Below are 27,586 nucleotides of genomic sequence, written 5' to 3'. Positions count from 1 at the left end.
CCGGCGGCGACCCCACCTCCCGCCCCCGCTGCGTGCGCGCGGGTGTCCGTCTGTCTGTCTTCTCTCTCGACGTCAGTGGGAATTTCCAGCCAGGAAGTGAGAGAGTGAGCGAGAGAGAAAGAGAGAGAAGTGCACCAGCGAGCCGGGGCAGGAAGAGGAGGTTTCGCCACCGGAGCGGCCCGGCGACGCGCTGACAGCTTCCCCTGCCCTTCCCGTCGATCGGGCCTCTCGCCGCCGCCGCCGCCGCCGCCGCCCTCGGCCTGCGCCCCGCCGCCGGCCCCGCTCCGAGAGCCCCAGCGCAGCCCAGGCCGGCGCCGCCGCGGCCGGGAAGGCGGCACCGCCGCGGCCCGGCCACCGCGCGCCCTGCGCTTGCCTCCGCCCGCGCTGCGGACATGGCGCGGCGCTGACTGTGGCCCGGCCCGGCGAGACCGCGCGCCCGCTCGCCCGGACCCGACCCGCCCCGCACGGGACCCGCTCCGGCCCCGGCCGGCCGCCGCCTCTTCCTTCCCCAGCCCGCAGGCCCTCGCCTCCCGGGAGGGGAGCCCACAGGCGCAGGGAGGCCGAGCGCGGACTCGCCACCAGGGTAAGCCGAACTCGGGCAAGTGGGGGCCACGCCGGGGACGTGTGGCCCGAGTCCCGCCACCTACCCGCCCCGCACCCCCTAGCCCTGCTCAGACTTCCTCATTCCTGCGCTAACCGCTGGGCTAGACCGGACGCAGGACCAGGTTGACAGGAGTTGAGAGGCACATGGGATTGGCGACAGGGGCGAAAGGCACATCTGGACTTCGCAGGGGCCGGCTGGCCAGAGGGCCGCGGCTGCCCGGGCCGCCCTGTCTCCCCGCGTCCCAGCGCCGGGCGGGAACGGGAAGCAGGGGGGAACTCTTGCAAACTTTTTTAAAATCATCACCCCCACCCCTACCCCCTCCTTGGCGGATGGCTTAGGGGTTGAGGTGCGCTTTGGAGAGGGGAAGGTGGTTGGTGCAGTGCTGAACCAGATTTCACCTAAGGGCGGTCCATGAAATGAAAGCAGAAGTGTATGTCAGTCCTCTTGACTGGGAAAGCCCTCCCCAGCACCCCCCCCCCAGTTGAATAAAACAGCCTTATTCCTTCATCCCCTACTTCAAAAAGAAGCCTCTGCTTCACACGCACACCCCAACCAGGACATAATATATTCACCTACTATAGGATCTGTACCTTACTTTTCAAAAAATAAGGAGGCCCTGGTACTGACCCTACAGGGCCTGGCATCTGAGAAAAGAAATTACCTACTTAGAGCACTTTTTAGACACCGATTATGTAAAACACTTGGACATCGGCACCGGAGCACCGGGTGTCGTGCATGACCTCCAAAACAAAAATGACAGAAACAAAGCCTAGCCTAAACACAAGTTTTCCTATAGTCTTTACAAATGGATACCAATGGAGATGTTTGCCCTGATTTATTGGTCTGTAGTGAAACCTAAATGGGACTTGATGACACAGTATTTGATTATCAAGATTTAAGACATTTTCATGGACTTTGTTAAGTAGGGTGTTTCAGCACTGCAGCTTATTAAATAACTATATTTAACTTAAAGATATTGTTATAAAGCCCATAATCTGAGAAAATGACTATAGTATTACTAAAACATTTAATAACTCTGGCATACAAATGTTCTGTCAACTGGTGATCTTTGGTAAACCCTGAAGCTTGGGATTAAGATGTTCAGTGCTTATTTTTTTATAGCAAAGCATCTCAATTGAATATTCTTGAGTAATTTAAATTGCATAGTGTTTGTTAAAACTAAAAGGGAATCTTGATTAAAATAAAGTTCTTAGCTGAAGTATGTTGTTTTCCTAATTTTAATATTATGCTTTCTAGAGGTGAATCCTTTTACTGTTTGATGCAGTAAAGAAATTATGTAAATAATTTAAAGCAAAGTATTTTTTGAGCTTATGAACTTGGGAAGACAGGAAATACAAAGATTTGTTTCCTGTAGCATTTTACATTTATTGTGTAATTAAATTGCTAAGGGGAGCTAAACATGTATCATAAACGGAAACATGAAATCTCCTGAAACTGTTCATCCATATTAATATACCTGCAACTCCTCAATGCCCTCTGGAGCTTGTTTAGATAAAATGTCTTCCTGGGCCACAGCCTACTGGACAAATGTGAACACAAAGAAAGGCTCATTATGTGTAGATTTAATGCTGGCACTGAAATACTGCTTGCTGTGAATAGTAAATCACTTCTAATGTGTTTGAAAGACTTTTTAAAGGAAATGCTATAATCCAATTAGGGCTTGGTGGGTTTGAAAATTAGGGTTTGAAAATCTGTTGTCTTTGTTTTCAAATTTCAGTTTGATCTAATGTTCAGCAGTTGTCATTCAGATGGGCTGAATAAACACCCTGTTTTTCAAATCGAGTTAGTAAATACTGGAGTATGTATACAAAAATAGTCCTTCCCCTTTGTAAGCACTGCTTTGATCTTTGTACTTCCTTCTTACTTCTGCCTCTTAAGCCCATCTGTGATGACTGAGTTGCCGATGGTAAACGCTCAGTCTGAAATAGGCAGAATTTTAGGTTTAGTGATCATATTTCTCGTATTTCTCTTGTCATGTTCCTTGGAACAAACAGAGGCTGGTTTAAGAAACTGGTATTTAGGCAGGTTGTTTTTACTACTGCTTTCAAACTTTCAGATAATTGATGAAATTACTGCCTTGACTTTCAGGGATGGCTCATTGTGGTAGATAGAAGATCTAGATAAGAAATCACAGGCTGCTGGAATCTTGGACTATCATTCAATCAGCAAGATCTTATTTTTTACCTAATTTATGAGAGGTATTCCCCCTGTTCAGAAAAGGTGAAAGTTCTGGCTTCTGGGGGGAAGTGGTTAGTTCATAACCTTCAATTAGTTTGAACTCGGGAGAAGTCAGAACAGTATTGATGTTTTAAAATAATAAGTTTGAAAAATATGAGTTTTCATATGGATTTTTGATAAAGTAGTCAAAATATCATCTTTTTCTTCATCAGAGCTGCTTCGTAGATGTGCTGTTCTGAGCATAGAGATAACTGCAGTATAAAGTGTATCTGGAAATGCAGAATAGTTTAACCAACAGAATAAACATTCACATTACGCTCTTCAAGACTTCAGATTGAACAGGAGTCACATTAGCAGGAATGGATGTGTTGGAATCAATGGCTATACAAAATTTCTCATTAATTTTCTTTTAGTACGGAGATTGGTTTTCTGTTTATAGTATGAATCATCTATGGTGGCGTGATTGTTCTACGTTGTAAGAACAGAAGAAGGAAGAGAAGGAAAAAAAGAAATTTAGTGTTAGAGGACATTTTGAAACGTTCTCCTCTACGTCTACATTTGTGTCGGGTCAGAGCTAATTGACAACTGCTTCTTGGAGACCAGTAAACCACACTGAAGCAATTTATGCTGCTTCCTGAGAATTGATTCTCATTCACACTCTTGCACCTCCCACAAATAACTGAACTCACCTGTAGTTGTCTCAGAGGTGAGCAGGTAAACCATCAGAAGCATATGCACCCGTATGAATTGACCCTGTCACTCCTTAGAACCCCAACGAGTTGACCATGTCACTCCTTAGAACCCCAATGAGTTGACCATGTCACTCCTTAGAAGACCTTGAGGATTTTTAAGAACTAGAGGCATTCAGTCTTAGGAAGGAATGTTTGGACTTGTGGCACAGTTCTACAAGTTAGTTTGGCTCCTTGACCTTTGTTTTAAACAATAAAGATTAATATTTGAAACCACATAGTTTGGTAGAGTTAATAGAGTAACATAACTGAGACTCCTGTCTTTGTAATATTTCATTAATGAGTATCCAGTGCCTCGCTCTTAAATGAAAAAAAAAAAAATAGCATTCTTTCCATGATGATAAACTTGCTTTATACTTTTGGTCTCTGCTGTATTAAGAGAGGGTGTTCCTGGGTGCAAATTAATGTCCTGTCTTTCCTATTTCAGCTGAGGCTGATAGACCTTCCCTTGAAAATCAGCTAATTGTTTAGAAAATAACTTGTGAAATAGTGTTTGATTGCTTCACTACAAATAATTTAAAGCCTAACAGTTTTACACAAAAGTAATAAAAGATGTGATTTGTTAAAGATTATAGAATCCTCAAGAGTAAAGTATGAATGAAAATATTTGTTTAGAGTATTATTCATAAAAATATCATTGTATTTTAAATTTTAAAAAGAAATCAATTATTCTCCTCATTTTTCTGTAATAACTAATAGATTTAATTATTAGTAGTACCAGTTTCATCTCCTTTAATTTGTTGCCTATTTTTGCAATTAGAATAAAGAAATGGATAGTTTAATTCCCCATTACAGACTGGCTTATTACTTTTTATTTATAGTTCACCATTGGGTCAAAAATCTTATAACCAGGTTTTATTCTGGCCCATACTTTCAATAGATATTAATAAGTTCAAACTATTTATAGACTATTTCTTTAAATGGTGAAAAGAGATTCTGACTGGTGGAGCTTTAAAGAAGAAAGTAAGATTCTGTATGGCTTATTAAGAGGCTAATTATTTTTTTAAAAAGAATAGAAAGGAAAAAATAATAGGCAGGAAAAGAGCTATCTGAAAGAATCAAAATCCTATAGTTCCAGCTGAAAAGAAAACATATCTAATTTATACTGACAAAGGCCTGTCCGGCATTCAGCATTGTGCTTGTTGGCACATAGTAGGTAATCCGTAACAATTTTTTAGTGAATGAATGACATACGTTTTATTTTGTTTTGTTCAAAAGTAGGGCAACTGTTTTCTGCAAGGAACAAAAATTGCACTATTTTGCCTTATCTTCTGGGAAGAAAGAACCCCAAAACTAATTCTTGCTTCCTAAATACTATATTCTTATCTAAGGAGCACTTGAAATTTACTAGAACAAATAATTTGTTAAGAAGTATCCATCGCCTTCCAAAAGGAAAGCATTTCATTCTGAAAGATGAGTATATGAACTGGGGGAAAAATGGCTTTTAGTTTCCAAATTTTAAAGGCACTTCTGAAACAAGGTAATAAAGTAATTGAAATGATAAAAGATGCTTATGCATGTAAAAAATGTAACTTTTTGGCTACTCTAGAATTTCTCTGAGCTCCACTGAAACTGTAATTTCAATATTAGTATCTCCAAAGAAAGAAACAATGCTATACACACTGCTTTGTAATCCAGAGATTGTTAAGGCCTATTGAAATTAATCAATTAAAAAGTAAAAAAATGTGTTAAGCTATCCAGAATTAAATACTTACCGCATATAAAAAATTGGGGGTGGGGAAAGTTACTAGCTGGAAAACCTTTAAGAATGAGGAGGCAGTTAGCAAGGTTTACTGTATTTTCCACTTTAATACTTTAATGATTTTGCAACACTGTAAAACCCAGGACCTCATTGTGTCAGGGTTTTGTTGATTATTTTTCTCTTGTAGCATTTTCAGAAAACTGTCCTTGAAACTCTAAATCTAATCAGGTATTCTGTATGAGACAGTATTTATGAAATGTACCCTCCAGACTAGGAAAGGGCACAAGGCCAACACTTCACAGTCCTGGTGTCCTGACCCCAGGGAGAGTTAGAGCCATTTTATTGGAAATTGCTGATTTCAGTCCACTCTGCTTTGCTGCCCACTTCTGGCTTTGACACTGACCTCTCTTTGAACACTTACAAACATACATTCAGGCTTTAAAAGTTAATTTTAAAAATTATTTACAAATATATGTATAATCAGTCATTTTTATTGTTGCCAACAAACTAAGGAAGGAAGAAGCTAAATGTTTACTTCTATAACAAGTGCACTGTAAAGCTGTCATTGTTGAACAAAGTACTCACAGTCTGAGTGCCTGGGTGGCTCAGTTGGTTAAGCGTCTGACTCTTGGCTTCGGCTCAGGTCATGATCTCACAGTTTGTGATTTCAAGCCCTGCATTTGGCTCTGTGCTGGCAGCGCAGAGCCTGCTTTGAATTCTCTCTCTCTCCTCTCTCTCTCTCTCTCTCTCTCTCTCTCTCTCTCTCTCTCTCTCTGCCCCCCCCCCCCCACTCATGCTGTCTCTGTCTCTCTCAAAATAAATACATACTTTACAGAAACAAAAGTACTCACAGTGAATGGCAGCAGAGTTTGTTAGTTTAAATAATAAAATAATCCAAGTACTTTTCCTGTAGCTTCCCTGCGAGAAGTCTCTGTGGGAGGGATGAATTCTACTGTGTTGCATTATATAATCGGCTCAGTCTACATCTTCTGGGCATGAAGAGAAGCATAAACAAAAACACAAAACTGTAATATTGTCCTCTTCTTTATTAGTCAAAAATCTGTGGACAATTCATACACTCTATACTGGAAAATAAAGCTATGGATTTTTTGTAGGTTTGAGGCTCTTGATGTGTGAGTATTTGTAGGTGAGATTTTCTTGTTTGTAAAAAATACAAAACCTGCATAAAGTTAAGCATGCCTCTATAGAAAGCGTTTAGCATTAAAAAAAATTCAATTGCTATAATAAATGGCAGTCATTTATAAAAATTATTTGTTACTCATTATTGTTTATCATGTGATTTGGACTGACCATATTACACTCTTTCAATGTCGGGACATACCTTTCCCTCCAGAAGTCAGCTTTATCTCCAGAAATCAATTCTAACATATATCAAGCATGAAAGAAGAAAAATTAAAAGTGATGACAGAGTCCATAGTCAGTCTACCAATTTATTGGTTCTGTGCCCACGCCTGCAATTCAAAGAGTGCAAATAAATTACTTAATTGTCTTAGAAAATATGCCTTCCAAGATAAGAATTTTAGGAATGATGAGAATGACTCTTTTTTTAACGTTAACATGAATTCCTGACTCATGTTTTATTGATACTGGAAGGGTTTCTTTGTCTAGCAGTTCTTAACTTAGGTATAGGTTTATTTTTTAGGATTTATTCGTGTTTGATCATTAAGACTTGATTTATAAACTTCAGTGTTTTGTTTTTTGGTTTTTTTTAAACAGGGACTAAGAATGGTCGTGAGGTTGAAGGAAAAGAATCCCTTACAATTTATAGCATCTTGTATAATGCTGTCTAAATAATACAAGCACCTTTATGACTTATAAAGTTAAAATAGGAGGCACCTGGGTAGCTCAGTTGGTTAAGCGTCCAACTCTTGATTTTGGCTCAGGTCACCATCTCACAGTTTGTGAGATCAGGCCCTGCCTCCGGCTCTGCCCTGTCAGCACAGAGCCTGCTTAGGATTCTCTCTCTCCTCCCTCCCTCTCTTCCTTTCTCTCTGCCCCCTCCCTCCTCATTTTCTAAATACATTTTCAAAATACATTTTCTAAAATAATGTTAAAATAAAGGTGATGTGGAAGGATAGGAGTATGAATGGTTTTTTATACAGAGGAAATCTAAGGTAGAAAGGAGCATGAAGAAAGTAAAGAATAAAAATTAAATTAAACTTAATGTTTTTAGTTCTCTTGGATATTGAGGAAAGTACTTAAGGGAATGCAAAAATACTACTGGTCTTGGGGCGCCTGGGTGGCGCAGTCGGTTAAGCGTCCGACTTCAGCCAGGTCACGATCTCGCGGTCTGTGAGTTCGAGCCCCGCGTCGGGCTCTGGGCTGATGGCTCAGAGCCTGGAGCCTGTTTCCGACTCTGTGTCTCCCTCTCTCTCTGCCCCTCCCCCGTTCATGCTCTGTCTCTCTCTGTCCCAAAAATAAATAAACGTTGAAAAAAAAAACCTACTGGTCTATATAAAATTAAAATTTAATATAAAATCTAGACAGTAGAAAGATTACTTTTAAAAATGTATTCACAATGCTAATTTCAAGCCAACCAGGAAGACTGGAAAAATACTTTTTGTTGGAGATAGATTAGCAGGAGCCAAAAACATAGCCAATCTCATACCATAACCATTTATTTCACCTATTTATTATGCTGTTAATACATAGTAAGGGATGTAAGTTAAATACTTAACGTGTGTGTGTGTGTGTGTGTTTAACCTGTGAGTCTTAGAAATTTGGTCAAAATGAAGAATAATGAAAGCATAAGTAAAGTTTAGCAGGAAAGTCCTCTATAAAATTAGGTCCTGAATTTTATTTGTGACTTGAATATGAACAGGATAAATTCTGTGTATCAGGAGGGGAGGGTCATAATGAAAAGAGAGAGAGATTGAAAAGAACTTTTCAATAGGCATTTCACTGTGGATTATCCTATTTTTGATTAATTGAAAATAATGGTTATTTCCCCCTTATTCTGAAAAAAATTTTAGAAGTCAGTTGTGATTAAGCAAACCTCAGTACACCTGGGAAATTAAAGTCAAAAGCATGGTATTTAGCAATTAAATGTATTTCCTTGCTTTCATGCCATAACATAGCATTCGTTTAATAAAATATCTTTATGGTTTCTTCCATGTGTTTACCGAATTTCCCATTTTAGACACCGAACCAAATTTAAACACACCTTAGAACATTTAATATTTCCTGACTATTTTAAAACAGTACCTTAGGAGTCACTGACCCTGATGTTCTTTTTTATGATGGACAGGGAAAGTATCCCATTTCTCTTAGAAAGTCTACTATAATAGCCAAATAGGAATTAGTCCAGGTTGTTGAGAGTAGTTCAGTCCTGTGTTGAAATAGATGGATGATTTGGGGAGCAGTTGTGCTATAATTACTAAATACTTGTTAAACTGAAGGAATTCAGTCATTCAAGGAAACCATAGAAACAATAATTTTATTGCCGAGTCACTTAAGTATATTCACATAGATACCCCCATCAGTATCCCAGTATCAAATCTATCGTCATCCTCATCCACCAAATTGCTACCTTTCCCCCACATTAAGCAATGCACTTGTTAGCCCACTATGGCCCATTCAGTAGGTTCCCATGCCAGAAATCTAGGAACCTATTCTATATGCATACTTATCTCTTCCAATCACCAAGTTCTATTAATTCAGCCTCCTGCTCACCTCCAGAATCCATCCTTTCCTTATTGAATTTCTAGCTTTCATTTTTACATTGCCTCCTGATTGTCTCCTTCTGTTCCATCTTTCATTCCAACATAAAGGTCAGCTTTCTAAAGTGCAAGTCTGATGTCACAATCTTTATGTTTCTGAAATGAATCTCCGTTGTCTTCACAAGCTGATTCCTGCACAGCTCACCTCCCACCCTTGCTCCTCACCCATCCTCTATTTCTCAAATCATCCACATCAATTTTCAGTTCCCTATCCACTGTGTTTTTGCACTTTGAATGTCTCTGCCTGCACCCTCCCTGTGTGAGGAGCGCCCTTCCCTTCCTGGCCAACTAATCAACCTTCAGTCATGGTTCAGGCTTCACCAATTTTCTCTCTATCCATTTTCTCTGATCTCCACATAATAATGTGCTCTCAGTCCATGTTCTGACTTCTTATGTTTTCTAGACAGAAAATACCTTGAGGGCAGGGATTTTATGTTACTTTGCATGTACATAATAAGTTTGCTAAATGAGTAAGTAAATAACTAGAGAGAATGTCAGCAGATACTGACTAGGTAGCTGTTGATTAAGCTGTGTGGCTCTGGGCAAATTAATTAATTTTTCTGTGTTTCATTTTCTCTCTGAAAAAATGAGAGGGTTAGGCTAAATGACCATCTACTTCTAAAATTATTTGTTTCTTTGATATAATAGTATTATTCGGAAGACCAGATTTTCTTGCCTTATTGAGATAGGTCAAGTTAAGGAAAATACATGTGAGAAAGTACAAAGACAATTTTTTCTTTTTTTTAACTTAGAGAGAGGGAGCATGCATGAGCAGGGGAGGGGCAGAGGAAAGAGAGAGAATCTCAAGCAGGTTCCACGCTCAGCATGGAGCCCAACATGAGGCTCAATCTCATGACCCTGGGATCACGACCTGAGCCGAAATCAAGAATCATATGCCCAACTGACTGAGCCACCCAGGTGCCCCTATTATTGATTGTCATTATGGTACTATGAGGAACTGTTTATTTTTGGATTATGAGTTATCATATATGGTCTTAGTCTAGTTTCTTTTTGACATCAGGTGTTTCTGGGGTTACCTCTTTTCATTATAAATTAATGTCTGCTATGAACTTACATTCATATTTCTCCAAAGAAATTGAAGGCAACCTTGATACAGAAATTGAATATAAAATTCAGTATTTTAATTCTGAATGGGTTCAAGTTCTCACTGATTATAACTTTATTTGCAGGAGGGAAAAAAGGGAGTGGTAGTAATGTAAGCTCAATCCTCATCTGTCAGAACAAGAATATAATGTCTAAAATCAATAAATTAAGGAAAAAGGTATAAACATAGTATTTGGAGATATGAAAAGAACCCCAGGAAAACCAAAAAGAGAAAGTTAAGAATGTAAAAAAGTCAGTCATTCTGAAAAGCGGGATTGGAGAAGAGGAGATGTGGGGTAGGGGAATCTGCTTTTTTTATATAAGCTTTTCTGCCCTTACATAGTTGGATTTCTTTTTTAACCATTAATTCATTTGAATATATGTTGGGTCCTTTCCATATGCCGGGTTCTAGGTACTAGGAATACTGAACAAGACAGAAGTCCATAATTTCATGGAGCTTAGATCATGTATTTTCAGTTTAAAACATTTTCTCTTACATCATCCTTTTTAACATTGGAGAATCATATGACTAAAAGATTGCATTAATCATAAGAGTACAGCTTTGATGATTTACTTCAAAGTGAATACATTTAACTTAGGTGGTGCTCTAGAAAGAACGTTACCAGCATCCCAAAAGCCCTATTTCTGCCCCTTCATGGTCAGGACCCCTACCCTTCACTCTCATCTAAAAGGTTTCAATTAATGACTTTTAGATTATATGCATGTTGATTCCATGAGTCCACATATGAATTCATCCACATACAATTGAGAATTGACTGAATGAATTCATTACTCCAAGGTGCTAACAATGAGCTTCACACAAGTAAGAACTGTTGTACAGTTAAAAGCCCTAACTAAGGTCAGTTCATTTCGGACTGTAATCACTAAATAAAATATGTTAGTAAATATATAAACCAAATCACATTTCATATTAATATGTCATTTATGAGTTTGAGTGAATATTTTGTTTATTGCCCAGCAGTCAAGGTCACTGACAAAGAGATGTGGGAGAAAGGAGTATTCACATCAGACCTTATCAGACATGGAGGAGAATGTAATTCACTTTTTTCTTCCTGCTCACTTTATACATTGGCATCTGCATAAATTGAAGGATTTATCTGTGTGAGTGGTCAGTGTGGAAATGGCTTCATAACTAGATTCCAGGACTGAAAGGTCCCTGTATAAGGCCTGATTTTGATGCTTGCAGATCACATTTGTGTGTGGGTAATTGGAAGGTCATTGTTGTGCTCATTTCTTCAAGGAAACCCTTTTCTCCCTCCAGGGCAACTGTCACCTCATCCAGAGAACCAAGTGTTGCTGGTTCACATAATTAGTCCTTTTCATTTAAAACATAAAGGATGCACTTTTATCAGCATTTGGGGATAAATAAAAATGAAGTCCAAACTGAAGCTGTCATATTCAAATTTAAGAGAACTTGATCAGTTTCTCTATATCTGGTCAAAATATTAATCTCTAATTCATAATTCTTGAGGTCTATTTCCTTTTCAACCTGAAAGTACAAATACTCCAAAATGGTACATAAGAAGAAGATCAGACATGAAATTAAAATTTGGTTGCACTCCATTTTTTAAATTAAGACTTAATTTTTTTTAGAGAAGTTTAAGGTTCACAGCAAAATTGAGGGTAAGGTACAAGAGATTTCCCATATACCCTTGCTCCTATACAAGCACAGTCTCCCCATTATCAATATCTCCTTTCAGAGTGGTACATTTGTTACAAGGGATGAACCTACATTGACACACTGCAAGCACCCAAAGTCCATAGTTTATATATGGTTCATTCTTGGTGTTGCGTGTTCTGTGGGTTTGGGCAAATGTATAATGACATGTATCCATCATTATGGTTTCATACAAGAGTATTTTTAATGCCCTAAAAATCCCCTATGTTCCACCTATCCATCCCTCATCCCCTACCCCCACCATCATCCTCTATTTTTAGAAAAGAAATCTGTAATAAGTCAAATCCTTTTCTGATGCCACCTGAATGAAAGACCTCACACTTTGAGTAAATGTATTGAATTGGTTTTTATATGGAAATGGAAGGCAGCAGTAGCTCATGAGTGACTTCAGTTATAACATGTAAGGTTTTATCTAATATACTGTAATCTTTAGAGAAGTTCTCTAGCTATACAAATTTACATTCACCATATTTATCCTACTATGCTATTAATAAAAAGCAATTTTACTTAGAATGGAATCTGACATTTAATATGTATGAACTCAATTATGATTAGAAAATGTCTAAAACATCTTTTTGATCCTATAAATTTCAGTCATCTAGATTAAGAAAACAAGCATAGGCAAAGATTTGATACTTATGGAACACATCGGAATGCATTCTGATCTTTCTAAGAAAATCCCTGTCCTCCATGGTTACGGAAGACATGATAGAGCAAGAATTTAGATGCTTCTCTCACAGAGTGAAAGAGATTATATTTACTATGGTTTATTGATTCTAAGAGGTACTTTTCTCCCCCACAGTTTAGCATCTTGACTTAATTATATGTATTTGAGGATTTTCTAGATATCTTTCTGTCATTGGTTTCTAATTGAATTTTATTATGTTTAGATAACCTATCTGTATGCTTTCACTTCTTTACAATTTATTGAGTCTTGTTTTATGGTCCAGCATATGGTCTGTCTTTGTGACTGTTTCATGTACACTTGAAAAGAATGTGTCTTCCACACTCATTGGTGGAGTGTTCTCAGTTCTAATGCATAGAACTAAGTGCTTTTCAAAATAAAAGCATTTAGTTTTATTAATGCTGTTGTTCTAAATTTTCTGTATCTTTACTGATGTTCTGTTGATTTGGTTTCATCATTTACTGCGAGAGGAGTGGTACAGATCTTTACTATAATTATAGATATTTCTGTTTCTTCCTTTAGTTCTGCCACTTTTTGCTTCTTGTATTTTGAAACTCTATTAATATGTGCATACACATTAAGATCATTATTTCTCTGTCATGAATTAACCCTTTTATTCTTAAGAAATGTTTCTCTTCACCCCTGGTAATATTTCCTCTCTTGAGGTCTACTGTATGTGATATTTTAGTATACCCTGATTTTTTATGTTTAGCATTTCCATGGTATAACTGGCATAACTTTCCATCCTGATACTTTTAAACTATTTGAGTCTTTTATATTAAAGTGTAATTCCTATGAAATGCATAGGCTTGGGTCTTACTTTTTTTGTCCAGTCTGACTTATCTTTACTTTCTTTTGGTTAATTTAGTTCATTTCCATTTAATGTTATTATTGTTGTGGCTGGGTTTAAGCTGCCATCTTGGTAGTTGTTAACTGTTTGTGCCATCTGCTCTTTATTCATTTTTTCCTCTTTTCTGGCCATCTTTGAATAAGTTTAGTTTTTACTTGTTTATTTATTTTTAAGTAGGCTTCACACCCAGCACGGAGCCCAATGTGGGGCTTGAACTCATGACCCTGAGATCAAGACCTGAGCTGAGATCAAGAGTTGGACGCTCAACTCAATGAGTCTCCCAGGCACCCCAGTCAAGTTTAGTTTTTAAATTCCATTTCATCTCCTTCATTGGCTATACTTTAAACTGGTTACCTTAGGGATTACAATACGCATCCTTGAATCTACCATAAATTAATGCAATAACATTCCTTACATATAATTTCTTACATATAATGTGAGAACTTGACAATGGTATACTTCCATTTGTCCTTTTCCCTTCCTCTGTGCTATTTTTGTTGTGCATTTTACTTCTGCATATGCTATAAACCCCAAAATATGTTGTATTGTTTTAATAGTATATGAAAAAAAGCCTTATACTTATACACATTTTCATCATCTTTGGCATTTTTCATTCTTTCATGTAGATACAAGTTTCTGTCTGGTATCATTTTCCTTCAGCATGAAAAACTTTCTTTAACATGCAGCAGGCCTACTGATCATGCAATTCTCTCAGCTGTTGTTTATTTGAAAAATGTCAATTTCACCTTAATTTTTAAAGGGTATTTTTGCTGAGTATAGAACCGTACACTAAACTTTGTCTTTCAGCACTTCCATCATTTTTGATGAGAAGTCAGCCATCATGCTTATCATTATTCTCCCTTGTCCTTGGATGCTTTTAGTATTGTTTTCTTTAGCATTACTTTAGCATAGAATAAAAATATCTTTATTTTATTTTAGAGAGAGAGAGCATATGAGCAAGGTAGAGGGGCAGAGGGAGAAAAATAGAATCTTAGGCAGACTCCACGCTCAGCGTGGAGCCTGACTCAGGGCTGGATCCCACGACCCTGGGATCATGACCTGAGCTGAAATCAAGAGTTGGACACGCAACCAACTGAGCCACCCAGAAGCCCCATCTTTTGTATTACGTTTTTTTTTTATCAGTTTGGTTGTGATATGACTAAGCATGTTTTTATTTGTGTTTATCCAACATGGGGATCTTTGAGATTCTTGGATCTATGGGTTGATTTTTTTTTTTTTTAATAATATTTGTGAGGGCTACTGGGTGGATCAGTCGCTTAAACATCTGACTTGATTTCTGCTCAGGTCATGATCTCACAGTTTGTAAGTTTGAGTCCCACATCGGGCTTGGTGCTGACAGTGTGGAGCTTGCTTGGGATTCTCTCTCTCTCCCTCTCTCTCTCTGCCCCTCCCCTGCTTGTGTTCTCTCTCTCTCTCCAAATAAATAAATAAACTTAAAAAATTATTTTTAAATCATCTTTGGAAAATTCTTGGCCATTTCTTCAAATATTTTTTCTTCTCTCTCTAGGGCTCTAAATTACGCATATGTAAGACCACCTGATACTGTCTCATAGGTCACTAAAAGTATCTTAATTTCTTTCTGCTTTTTATCTCTGTACTTTAGATAGTTTTTACTGACTATTATTAAAGTTTATTTATCCTTTCTTCTATAGTTTTCAATATGCTGATCAGGTCACCTAGTGAAATCCCATTTTGATCTATAATTTTCCAGGGTCCCTGGGTGGCTCAGTTGGTTAAGTGTCCGACTTCAGCTCAGGTCATGATCTCACAGTTTGTGAGTTCGAGCCCCACATCGGGCTCTGTGCTGACAGCTTGGAGCCTGGAGCCTGCTTTGGATTCTGAAACTCCCTTTCTCTGCCCCTCCCCTGCTTGCACTCTGTCTCTGTCTCTCTTTCTCTCTCTCAAAAATAAACACTAAAAAAAATTTTTTAAGTAAATAAAATTTTCCGTGGTTGTTTTTCTTTTTTATTTCAATTTATCTTCCAGGATTCCCGATCCATATATTATATTCATCTTTTCCTTTATATTTTTGGACATATTGCTATTAATGGTTTTAAAGTCACTGGTTGCTAATTCCACAATTTGTGTCATTGTTTTCTTTTGAGTCATATTTTCCTACTTCTTCATATGTTTTGTCCTTTTTTATTGTCCATTGTGGGTACTACATTGTAGAGAGTATGTAGTTTGGTCTTCCTTTCAAGAGTGTTGAGGTTTTTTTTGGTAATAGGCAATAAATTTACTGGTGAATCACCTGTTTTTAAAAAGATGAGTTTAGAGTAGCCTTTATTCTTGGGTATGTTCTTTATTCCAATAGCATGATCTTTCTGGGGTCAAACCTGAATCCTCAGATTGTTCAGTGATATCTCTTCATCCTGGATAATTGGAACTTCAATGTCTCTTATAGGTTCTCAAAACTTCTGGAACCTCCATTTAGCTCTTAGATCCCTGGCATCTATCTTTTTCCAGTAGGATTTGCAGAGTCTGGTTCTGCACTAATACAGCATAATATTTATTGATTGACCAGAGGTGACCCCTATGCATATTTCTGAGCTTTTTTTCTGTGGAAATTCCTCATTTCTGATGCTCTGCCCAGAGAGATTGCTGTTCTGTTTGGACTCTACTTCCTTGTGTCATGGTTTGGAACATACTCAGTCAAAAAGTGAATTCGGGGGCGCCTGGGTGGCTCAATCGGTTAAGCGGCCGACTTCGGCTCAGGTCATGATCTCGCGGTCTGTGAGTTCGAGCCCCGCGTCGGGCTCTGTGCTGACAGCTCAGAGCCTGGAGCCTGTTTCAAATTCTGTGTCTCCCTCTCTCTGACCCTCCCCCGTTCATGCTCTGTCTCTCTCTGTCTCAAAATAAATTAAAAAAAAAAAAACGTTAAAAATTTTTTTAAAGTGAATTCGGAGCTCACCTCAAGTGTTTCCATTCTCTTGTGATGTATAGCCCAATGCTGTGTCTTGTCCAGTGTCTTCCATTATTGCTTCAAGTATTTTGTATAGTTTTACAGTTGAGTAGGGCAAGCTCAGTAATTGTTACCCTGACATGACTGAAACCAGAAGTCCACATTTTGACAAATCTGAAATTGCAGTGTTTTCTACCATTTATATAATACTAATTTTTAAAAAGTACTTAGGGGGCGCCTGGGTGGCTTGGTCAGTTAAGCGTCTGACTTCGGCTCAGGTCATGATCTCACGGTCCGTGGGTTCGAGCCCCACGTCGGGCTCTGTGCTGACAGCAGAGCCTGGAGCCTGTTTCAGATTCTGTGTCTCCCTCTCTCTCTGCCCCTCCCCTGTTCATGCTCTGTCTCTCTCTGTCTCAAAAATAAATAAACGTTAAAAAAAATTTTTTTTTAAGTACTTAGTATTACTAATTTGGTGATACAAAGAAGTAAAGCCCACATGTCTGCTTTTTAGGCATTTATATCCACTTAAGAAGATTATATATATGCATGTATAGTTAAATTGCAGTAGAACAGTATGTTATCAAGGGTAAAATCACCAGTACACATAAGTGTGATAGCCCTTATGTGGACAACATACCTATAGGTTACAGAGAAAATACAGCGTTACTGGGCAGAGGTCGGATTTGAGTAGAGGCTTAAGGAGTAGGTGATATTTAAATTGGGAAGATGGCATTTCAGGATGCAAGGCTACTGTGAAACAAAATACAAGGTGGCAATGAGCAAGCCATTTTTGAATGATCAATCTGCCTATAATAAAGGGTTTGGGTTAGGACATAGTAATAGGTGATGTTTGTAATATGATTGAATGTAATATAATAAGCTGAGTGGTTGAGGGCTTTTGACTTTATCTTGTAAGTAATATGGAAATAATATGAAAGGTGCTTAAGGAAGAAGAAACACCACAATAAGGGAGAATCATAGGGAGACTACTACTATCATTCAGAAATGAGGCAGTGAAAGTTCAAGTAAGGTACAACAGTGGGAATGGATAGGAGGGGCAGATACAAGAAATTACACAAGGAAGAAATCAGCAGAAATCAGTTATTGATTGAGTATGTGTGAGATAAGGAGAAGGAAAGGAGGAAATGGTGACTGCGTATCTGAGACAATGATATACTGGCAGAAATTGGAAAGTCAAGAACAGGGCCATTGCTGCAGGAATAATTAATTTGATTTTAGATATTAGAGAGTTGATAGTATTAAAAGATTGTAATTCGTTTTTGGGGAGCCTGGGTGGCGCAGTTGGTTAAGCATGTGGCTCTTGATCTCAGCTCAGGTCATGATCTCATAGTTTCGAGCCCCCCATTGGGCTCTTGTGCTAATGGTGCAGAGCCCTCTTGGGATTCTGTGTCTCCTTCTCTTTGCCCCTCCCCAGTTTGTGTGCTCTCTCTCTCTCCCTCTCTCTCAAAATAAATAAACTTAAAAAAAAACTTTAAAATACTATAATTTGTTTTTTAAACTGTTTAAAGCTAGCAGCCATGTATTAATATTTACATTTTGTAGGTTTTAACAGTACTAATTTTATTTATGTTTACATCACAGTATTTTTGGCTAATGTACTTGTTTCCTTTGTGTTAGGAACTGAATAAGCAAATACAGTAAAAATGAGTACAAATTTGGGGGGGGGGAGAGTTGTGAATAGGACCCTAACAAAGAAAATGTAATTACTGAATTACCACAATGACTAACCCATGCCATACACACCCTCCATTTCCCATGACACTTACCATGTTGCATTGGTTTTCCTTATTTGTCTTTCTACTTACTAAACTGTCACATTAGTTGGCTTTTGCTGTATAAAAAATTACCACAAAGCTAATTAAAACACAAACATTTGTTATTTCTCTCAATTTGGTGGGCTCTGTGGGTCATCTGGTCTGGGCTGGCTCTGCTGACCTCTGACCTCTGAAGTCTTCTGGTTGCTCATCTGATGCTGTTTGGTCTAGGGGTGCCTCAACCTGGACTGTGCCTCCCTGCCCCACACAATCTCTCATCCTCCAGTGGCAAGCTCAGGCTTGTTCCCTTGGCAGCAGTGTTCCACGAGAGCAAGAATGGTTGTTGCAAGTCTTATTGAAGCTTGCATTTAAAACTCACACTTCTTTTTCATTCTGTTGTACAGACACAAGTAACAGGCCTGCCAGGATTCAAGGGATGGAGAAATCGATTTTACCTTTTGTTGGGTAGAGTTGCAAAGAATGTTGGATCATTGTTTTCGGTATACCACAACTGTAGGCTCTGGGAGTACACTCTTGTATACTTTACTGTCTTTGGTAACTGACACATAGGAAGCCTAAATATTTTTTAATGAATGACTAAATTAATGAAGGGAGCAATGCATTCAAGAAATATTTCAATATACTTTATTTTTTTTTTTTAATGTTTATTTATTTTGAGAGACAGAGTGTGAGTGGGGGAGGGGCAGAGAGAGAGGGAGACACAGAATCCAAAGCAGGTTCCAGGCTCCAAGCTGTCAGCACAGAGTCTGACGTGGGGCTCGAACTCACGAGCAGCGAGATCATGACCTGAGCCGAAGTCAGATGCTCAACCGACTGAGCCACCCAGACGCCCCTCAGTATTCTTTAGTTTTAAAGATATACATACTTTTATCATGTCATTAGTGAATTATGGTGTTTCCTATGGACATATTTCAGAAAGAGAGTTTCTTGATTTTCCTTCTATTCTTTGTAATTGAACAAAGGAGATATTTAAAACAAAACAAAATAAAAAGCAACTACTGCTTGAGCTATTATTGTTTGGCATTTTTACCTTCACATTTGATTATCTCAGGAAGAACTCACTTGAGTGCATTGTCACAGTCCTATTCTGCTTTTCAGGTTCTGCTATGGGTAGACTAGCTCCAACCAGAACATTTAGGAAGCCTGCAGCAAAGTGCTGTATTAAAATGAATAAAATTAGAGGTCAAGAAAAAGATCGCATCTGCCTCTTAGGTAAATGAAAACATCATAGTCTGTGGAGTCAAATTAGCTAGAATTACTCTGTCAACCTCAGCAAATGACTTACTGTCTGTAAACCTCAGTTTTCTCATCTGGGACCCTATTTCTCAGGAATATTGTGTAAATTAAGTGAAAAATGTGAAGCACCAGCTATGATTCCTGATTTCTGGGAGGTAATCAATAAAGTTTAGTTCTTTCTACATGTGAACCAAAGTCATATGATGCCTTTCATCAGGGTTTCTCTTTCTTGGTATTATTGACATTGAGGGTCAGATGCTTCTTCATTGTAAAAGGCTGTCCTCTGCATTATGGGATGTTTAGCAACATTTCTAACCTCTACACACTAGATCATCCACCTAGTGTGACAGCTAAAGATGTCTCCAGACATTGCCAAATGTCCCTAGTGGCAAAATGCAAGCATTTTATTCAACAGTGGTAAGGATAGGGTTAAGGAGGGAATGTGGGAATGTGGCAGTGTGCCTATAAATGTAGAATAGGAAAGAAAAGTACTTGATTCTTCTCAGACAAGATAGGGTACGTTCGGGGCGGCATGGCCGTAGACATTTGATTCTTCTCAGAATGCCTAAAACCTTCACGGTCTCTATTACTCTTCCTTCCTGTAATTTAATATAAACATATATTTATTATGCTCTAACAAAATGGTTAACATTTACTATGTCCCATTAACTACGTTAATAAGCTTTGCATGAGCTAATAGTTGAATGTTGTGTATGTGTCTGCCCTCTCTATTAGATTGGCATTCCATTGTGACAGGGACCTCACACCGGCTCCAACCGCAATGTGTTTGTACTTATGAGGTAGCACTTCTGCATTGGTCACATAGTCTCACTGCACTCAAATAAAACAATCCAGAGCTGAAGATGGATGAAGGCATGGAAAAATACGGAAAATGAGTTTATATAAATCTGAATGCGGTAGATTGCAAATATTGGTTTTTTTCAAAAACTTTTAAAAATCAGCTATTCTGAGAAAAGCAAACCCACCATTAACTTTTCTTTCATCATCATTAAGCCGATATCTCACAAGAAAGATGTAAATAAAAAGCCCCTTTAAAGTTAACTTTTTTCTATTATATTTATTATGAGGAGGATTCCAGTAGTGCTTAGAAATTTTTTGCTCATTTATACTTCATGTTTTATTCACTATATGTCACTAATTGTTAAAGATGTCACAGCTAAACTTCATGTTCAGCACAGCGTTTGATTTATCTCTTTTTTTTTCTTAAAAATGTCTATTTCTAATCAAATAAATGAGTTAGAAAATTAAAACATAGGAATGTATAACTTAGGGAGCAATAATCTCCATGTCACTATATATGGATCCAAATTATTCTTTTTAACAGTTACATAATATATAAGGTGTGAGTGTAGCATAATTGTAATTAAACAATCTGCTATCAAAGGACATTTAGATTGTTTCCAGTTTTTTTTGTGTGGCAATGCATATCCTTGTCCTTATTTATTGATTTATTTTTGCACGCTTACTCATATAATTCTTTAGTACAACTTTCTGGACGTGGAATTACAGAGTCAAAAGATAGTCGCAGTTGAATGTTTCACATTGTATGTAGCACACATGTGTGTATGTCTTACAGTACACTTCCTCCAAAAAATTCCTCTAAAGAAAAAAACTCCAGGCATGCATGGGTGGCTCAGTTGGTTAAGCATCTGACTCTTGGTTTCAGCTCAGGTCATGATCTCACAGTTTGTGAGTTCGAGCCCCACACTGGGCTCCGAGTTGACAGCTTGGAGCCTCCTTGGGATTATTTCTCTCTCCCTTTCTCTCTGCCCCTCCCCCGCTTGCTCTCTCTCTTTCTCTCTTTCTCTGTCAAAATAGATAAACCAAAAAAATGTTTTTAAAAAGGAAAGAAACTTCAGCATAGCCTTTCTCTGTATCAATTTATCATGCAACAGAAAAATGGTGAAAAGTCACTCTTTTTCTTGTCATTCTTCCTCATACCAGGATAAAGTATTAAAATTACACCTAAGTAGTGTCTGTTATAGCTGAATATAATCTTAAAAATAGAGACACTATCTTTCTGATTCCCACCCACATCCTCTGAATGGCACCTGAAATTCTGTTTTTCCGACTGCAGATTATGACCCATTAGACAGTCATGAAATCAATGGGTTTGAAAAGTTTTGTTTTTTTCTTTTTATGAAATCTAATAGAATAAAAAGAGTATGTTTTCTTACAGTGGGCCCTCAAAAAATGTGAATATATCTGATCCTAGAAAATGTCTCCGGTTATAAGAAAGGAAGTGGCCTTGGCCTTGCTGCCTTCACTAACAACTCTTTGTGCTGGCCTTTGGTGTCAGTGGTGAGGTTGTCACAGATGTGCCGAAAATAATCCATTAGGCATTTCATGTAGCGCTCGTCACATATTTGGAACATAGCCAGTTATAACATTATGCCTCTCGTGTGAGAAATACACACAATTCCCTGGAGAAGCTGTTTTTATTGCTAGCTAGTTACATTTTCTATTTCTCTTTCCACGGTGTGAAAAATTTCCTGAAAGCCTCAACCATTATAGGAGAGAGATGCAGAGCTTAAGCCCATCTTCTCACCAGTCAACCCAATATCTTCCTTTCTTTTTCAAGGTCCTTCCTCAAAAGCACGGAACTGTGCAAAGGGAAAGTGAGAGGAAGGGCTCAGGGAGTAGGGGGGCAGTAGGGGCTTTCCCTGGTCTTTCCTGATCCTTTAGTTCCAAAGACTTATTTGGTATTTCAAAACTTTGTAATAAAACCCTGCTTTTACAATTAATGCAAATAGTACTCAATGATTCATCCTTTCCTAATAATTCTTGGTTTCTTTTGACATTTTATTTTTAAATTATGAATTAACATTGACATCACTGTAGGATTACTATCACCTCAGCTCTTCACAGCGAACTTAACTATCTTACAAAGCTTGTAAAAGTTCATATTTTAATCACCACCCGGGTATCTCTCGGGCTGCTGTTGGGCTTTTAAAACTGTGATCTTTTGCCACACATTTGCGCAAAAATCATGGGGATGATGTTGGCAAGAGGACTGTATTTACTTGGGTAGCTTGTCCTGTGCCTACAGGTTAGAGATCTTAATTAAAGTGTTTTTTTTTTTAATGTTTATTTTTATTTTTGACAGAGAGAAAGAGACAGAGCATGAGTGAGGAAGGGGCAGAGAGAGAGGGAGACACAGAATCAGAAGCAGGCTTCAGGCTTTGAGCTGTCAGCACAGAGCCCGATGCGGGGCTTGAACTCGCAGGCTGCGAGATCATGACCTGAGCTGAAGTCGGACGCTCAACTGACTGAGCCACCCAGGCACCCCTTAATTAAAGTTTTAACTACAGTAATGATCATGATAAGAATGAGTTTTAAAATCAGAGTGAGGGCCACTTGCTACTGAATCTATCCATTCAAAGTTCAGGAAACCATCCACAGATGTATGTACACATCTACACACACATATATAATCAGAGTAACAGGTACTGAATAGATTCTGTCATTTTAGCAAGCCAACAGTCTCACCTCTGTTTTGAAGACCATGTGCTAAGATTGTTTGAGAGGATTCACGTAGTTAGCTCACGTTAATGGAAAACCTAAAGATAAAAAAAATTGTCTTTAATATTTTTCTTGGAAGTTTGGAGTCCTGTAGTGTTCTAAGAATAAGGATTGTTCCCAAGAGTATTATAACTGGTATTAGCACTGTATTTCAATGTAACACTTACTATTTTATTAGTATTCTTTAAATACCTGAAATTTATTATAGGGATTCTTTTCTTTTAAGTGTGTATTTTTGAGAGAGAGAGAACAAGTGGGGGAGGGACACAGAGAGAGAGAGAGAGAGAGAGAGAGAGAGAGAGAGACAATCCGAAGCAGGCTCCAGGCTCTGAGCTGTCAGCACAGAGCCTGACGCGGGGCTCGAACCCACAAACCGTGAGATCATGACCTGAGCTGAAGTCAGACGCTTAACTGACTGAGCCACCCAGGCACCCCTATAGTGATTCTTGAATATAGATATATACCTAAGTACATATAAAAATCCAGGCTTACAAAAAGAGTTGTGATTTGTTCTTTCAATAAGCATTTGTTAGCTAACTAACATAACTCCAAGCTCAACAAATCCTACTGTTTTCAAAGGTCCATCCCATCAAAACCTTTCATTTTACATATGAGGAAACAGAGGCCATATATCCAGAGTCACACACCCAGCAGTGGAAGAACTCTGGAATTTTGAATCACTTAATTCCTTTCTATGGTATCAGGGCAATTTTCCTTTTTTTAACTGCTTATCTTAATTGATTACAGTTATTTGTAAATCTTCAGCAGGAAGATTGCACTATAAATCTTTCTTATTTGAGACAAATATTTCTTTAAAATCTGCATGGAGTTCTTATTCTATAGGATGTAGCCTTTTCCCTTTTGCTGAAGCTGGACACTGCTTTGTATCCCACTAGCAATCCTCACAAGGCTTGTCCACTCCTTATAAGTCACAGAGGTCACTAGCAGGAGAGGATTTCATTGGAAGCCAGGATCCTCTTTGGAGGACTTTGTCCTTACTAGACTGTTAGGTAATGTAGTCATTAGGGTAAAGACTAGACTGTTGTAATAGCGAGACCCCACGATACACGAGGTTAAAGAACAAGGGAATTTATTTCTTTCTACATCACCACCAGTGTCAGCTGCCACTTATCATCATCTATGTGGTAGAGGCTGGGTCTTCTTCACGTCTAGGTCTTATCCAGCAGGAAAGAGAAAAAGAAACAAAACCACGAAGGAAGCATGTCAAGGACCTAGAGCAATAGACCTGGGAATGGCATCGGTAGTTCCAATGGCCCACCGGTGAGCATTTCATCAAATGGCCATCCCTAATTCTAAGGAAGTGTGAGGCAGGAGGACCTTCTCGGAGCTTCTTAGCTCAAGCAGCAGGTAGTAAACTTGGACACAGTTCTAGGACCATCACAGAATTCTTGAAAGGTTGGAAAATAATCTGCACAAAGAGCTAAGACTAAATCCTTCAAGTCTAGATGGTGACAAAAAGGAATGACCTAAGAATGTGAGTGTGTGTGATCTTTATGCAGAGGATGGATTGTACCAGACTCTAGGACACTGTTGTGAGCTTGACATAAGGATTTCGGATTGTACATAAGTGTGAATTCCTCGATGGTGCAATTTTCCTGCTGTTAGATTTAGATTCCAAAGAGGAACTACTCTTCTAAGGAAGATGTTCCCCTCCTAAAATCTTTTCAAAAGGATTATGTTTGGTCTTACTGGAATAATAAGGTTTACTCCTGCATGGTGGAATTCTTTTTTTTTTTTTTTTAAGTTTATTTATTTCGAGAGAGACTGTGAATGAGGTTTGAGGGGTGGGGGAGGGAGGGCAGAGAGAGGGAGAGACAGAATCCCAAGCAGGCTCTGTGCTATGAAGGCAGAGCCTGACAAGGGGCTCCATCTCACGAACCATGAGATTGTGAGCCCAGATCAAGAGTCCGACGGTTAACCAACTGAGCCACCCAGGCGCCCCCTACCTGATGGAATTCTTAAGTGTCATTCCATTCTTACAGTTTTGTTTTGTTTTGATATATAGCTCCAGAATGGCAGAAGACGATTCATATTTGGGAGCACATGAACAAGTGAGTATTATAATTTAACTGATAATTTTTAAGAAACGTAATCATATTTTAAAATATATAGAAACAGCCACCATATTTATCAGGAAAACTCTAAAATTGGTACAAATTTATTTTAAATTGTCTTTGCAGTTTCCTTGTCCCTACATGTAGGTCAGAGAGGACATGCCATAGAAAATAAGTAACTGAAACCCTTTCATCACACATACTGTTGCATAAAAATTATATATCTACAGATCAAATGATAACTACCATATTAACTTCCTAGGGCTACAGTAATAAATTATCACAAACCACGTGGCTTAAAAAAACGGAAATATATTCTCTCACTGTTCTGGAGGCTAGAATACCAAAATCCAAAATCAACATGATGACAGGGTTGGTTCCTTCTGGAAGTTCTGAAGGAGAATCTGTCCCAGGCCTCTCTCCAAGCTTCTGGTGGTCACCAGCAACCCTCGGTGCTCCTTGGCTGTGGCTGCATCATTCCTGCAGACTCGCCTTCTTCCCTGTGTCTCTGTATCCAAATCTCCCTCTCTCTTCTCTGATGCAGTCACCAGTCATTGGATTTAGGGCCCACCTTTCCGTCTGACCTCATCTTAAGTTGATTACTTCTGCAAAGACTCTATTCCTAAGTAAAGTACACAGGTACTGGGGATTAGAGCTTGAATGTATCTTTTGCGGGGGGAACACAAAGTATTTAAAATTCATCTGATGAGAAGGCAGATTACTGTAGTGAAAAGACCTTGGCCTTAGAATTCGAGTATCTTTATGTAGGTGCTGGCTGCCACTGAACAAACAGCTCTTTAAACTTGAGGAATCACTTACACCTGCCTCCCCCCAGTCCCACTTTTCTTATTTGCAAAGAAATAAGGAATAGGAATGCTGGCCCCCCCACTCTAAGGGGTGTTGAAAAGACTGAATGGGCAATGAATGTGTTTTAGGAACATAAAACTGTTCATTATATTCTATTTTCAATTAAGAAGGGATACCAACTTTTTTGCCCAACTTTTTACTTTGAAAAATTTCAGGCCTATAGAAATATTGAATACTCAACAAATCTTTGTTGGTTATTAATATTTTGCTTCTTCCCCATCTTTTCCTCTGTCTCCCTCTCTCCTCCCTCCCTCTCTTTCTCTCTGTGTCTATACACACATAGACATGTGTTTTATTTTTTTTATATTACATGTATGTTAGATAAACCATTTGAAAGCAACTTTCAGGCACTAGGGTAAGTATAATAGCAATATTAAATTTTTAATGTGATGATTTTTGAGAAGTATTTAAAATATTGAGATTTATTCATTCATCAGCTGTTTATTGAGGCATTACTACATATCAGAACATTGACTAAGGAGGACTACAGAAGTGATACACACACCCTAATATAGCTGCCATTCTAATACAAGGGACAGAGGTATGAACAGTTTCTATATGGTGATAAATGTCATCATAGTATTCTGCACAGAATGAGCCAGAAATGTGGAAAGGGATCGCTCTACTACCTGGAGGGCAGAGCAGGATTATGAGTGACTTTCCAGAGAAAGCCCATGTAAGCTGCGATTTGGAAAATGTAGTTTGCTAGGCGAGACAAAGAGAGGGAAAACTAGGTACCAGGACACCCTAGTCCAAGATTCGTAATCATTTCACATTAAAACTTTGGTGGCTACCACCTAAAAAATGGATTTTCCAAATTTATGCATGCAAGCAATCAGGAAAATAAAACCAAAAGTGAAATAGTTTTTAAGGGATCTGGTATCACTTCTTCAAATAAAATGGACTTGTGTAGCATTCATTACTGTTGATAATGTTCTGATTTATTTAGAAAGAATGGGTGGGCATAGCTTTTCACATTAAGATGCTCCTGTGGAATTTTATTATACAAATGGTGTTAGAGGGATCAATCTAGGAACATTTTCTTTGATTACAGCAAAAAAGATATTTGGCTACTCATATTATCAAAACCTGTGTTTTACCTTTCACTTTTAATATGCTGTCTCTAACATTTAAAGGCAAACTCTAACAAGCATGTTCTGCTTGGTTTTAGACCATGCTTTCCTGTCTGTACACAGGAAATCTTATCAGCAAGAGATGGTCCTTTATGCCACACAAAAGTAAAACCTGCTGAAAACATTCATTTTGAGAGTTTTTCTTATGTGGGCACTTTTGTGATCATCAGCAACAGGGGTGGGGTATGTTCTGATATTTCCATTTTTGAGGCAAGAGGTCCTTGTAGTATGGGGTTTTTTTTTCTTGTCTGAAGCTTAATGGCGTATATTTCCTGAGGTTCACGTGTCCTCAGTGAGCTATCCTCAGTGTTTTAATGTATTCTGGAATTTGCTCTCCAACCATAACCTAATATACAATGCAAGCTGCAGGACACAACACGGCTTGTCTTCCTTGTCAGAAGTGGAATGTGTGTATCTCTCCTCAGACCAGTGCTCTGCCCTCTACTCAGTCATTTTCGCCACCTGCAGGACCCTAAGGACGACATTAGTTGCTAGGTCATCTCTTCTGCTCTCAGACTGCTGAATACTCTCTATACGGTGGGACCTGTTTTTGCAATAACATGTTTTTTGATTCCTATATTTCCTTTCCAGCGAACAATGAATAGCGTAGATGAACTTTACTCTTAAGCATTGAAGTGTGGAGCACATTTGCTGTTCCTCAATTGAAAATTTGCATACCTC

General features: G+C 38.5%; 1 protein-coding gene across 3 annotated transcripts in view; it reads left to right on the top strand.

The window, feature by feature from the left end:
* Nucleotides 1-456: 456 nt before the first annotated feature.
* NFKB1 (nuclear factor kappa B subunit 1) overlaps nucleotides 457-27,586 on the top strand; it is a 120,107-nt gene continuing 92,977 nt past the window's right edge. For all 3 annotated transcript variants that reach the window (XM_047855575.1, XM_047855576.1, XM_047855574.1), the window contains exons 1-2: nucleotides 457-583; nucleotides 24,857-24,902. In XM_047855575.1, coding sequence (XP_047711531.1) covers nucleotides 24,864-24,902 — 39 coding nt within the window. In that variant the 5' untranslated portion in view covers nucleotides 457-583; nucleotides 24,857-24,863. The remainder of the gene's footprint in view (nucleotides 584-24,856; nucleotides 24,903-27,586) is intronic.

This window comes from Prionailurus viverrinus, chromosome B1 (genome assembly GCF_022837055.1).
Source record: "Prionailurus viverrinus isolate Anna chromosome B1, UM_Priviv_1.0, whole genome shotgun sequence".
Classification (NCBI taxonomy): domain Eukaryota; kingdom Metazoa; phylum Chordata; class Mammalia; order Carnivora; family Felidae; genus Prionailurus; species Prionailurus viverrinus.
This window is presented reverse-complemented; position numbering and strand designations above follow the sequence as displayed.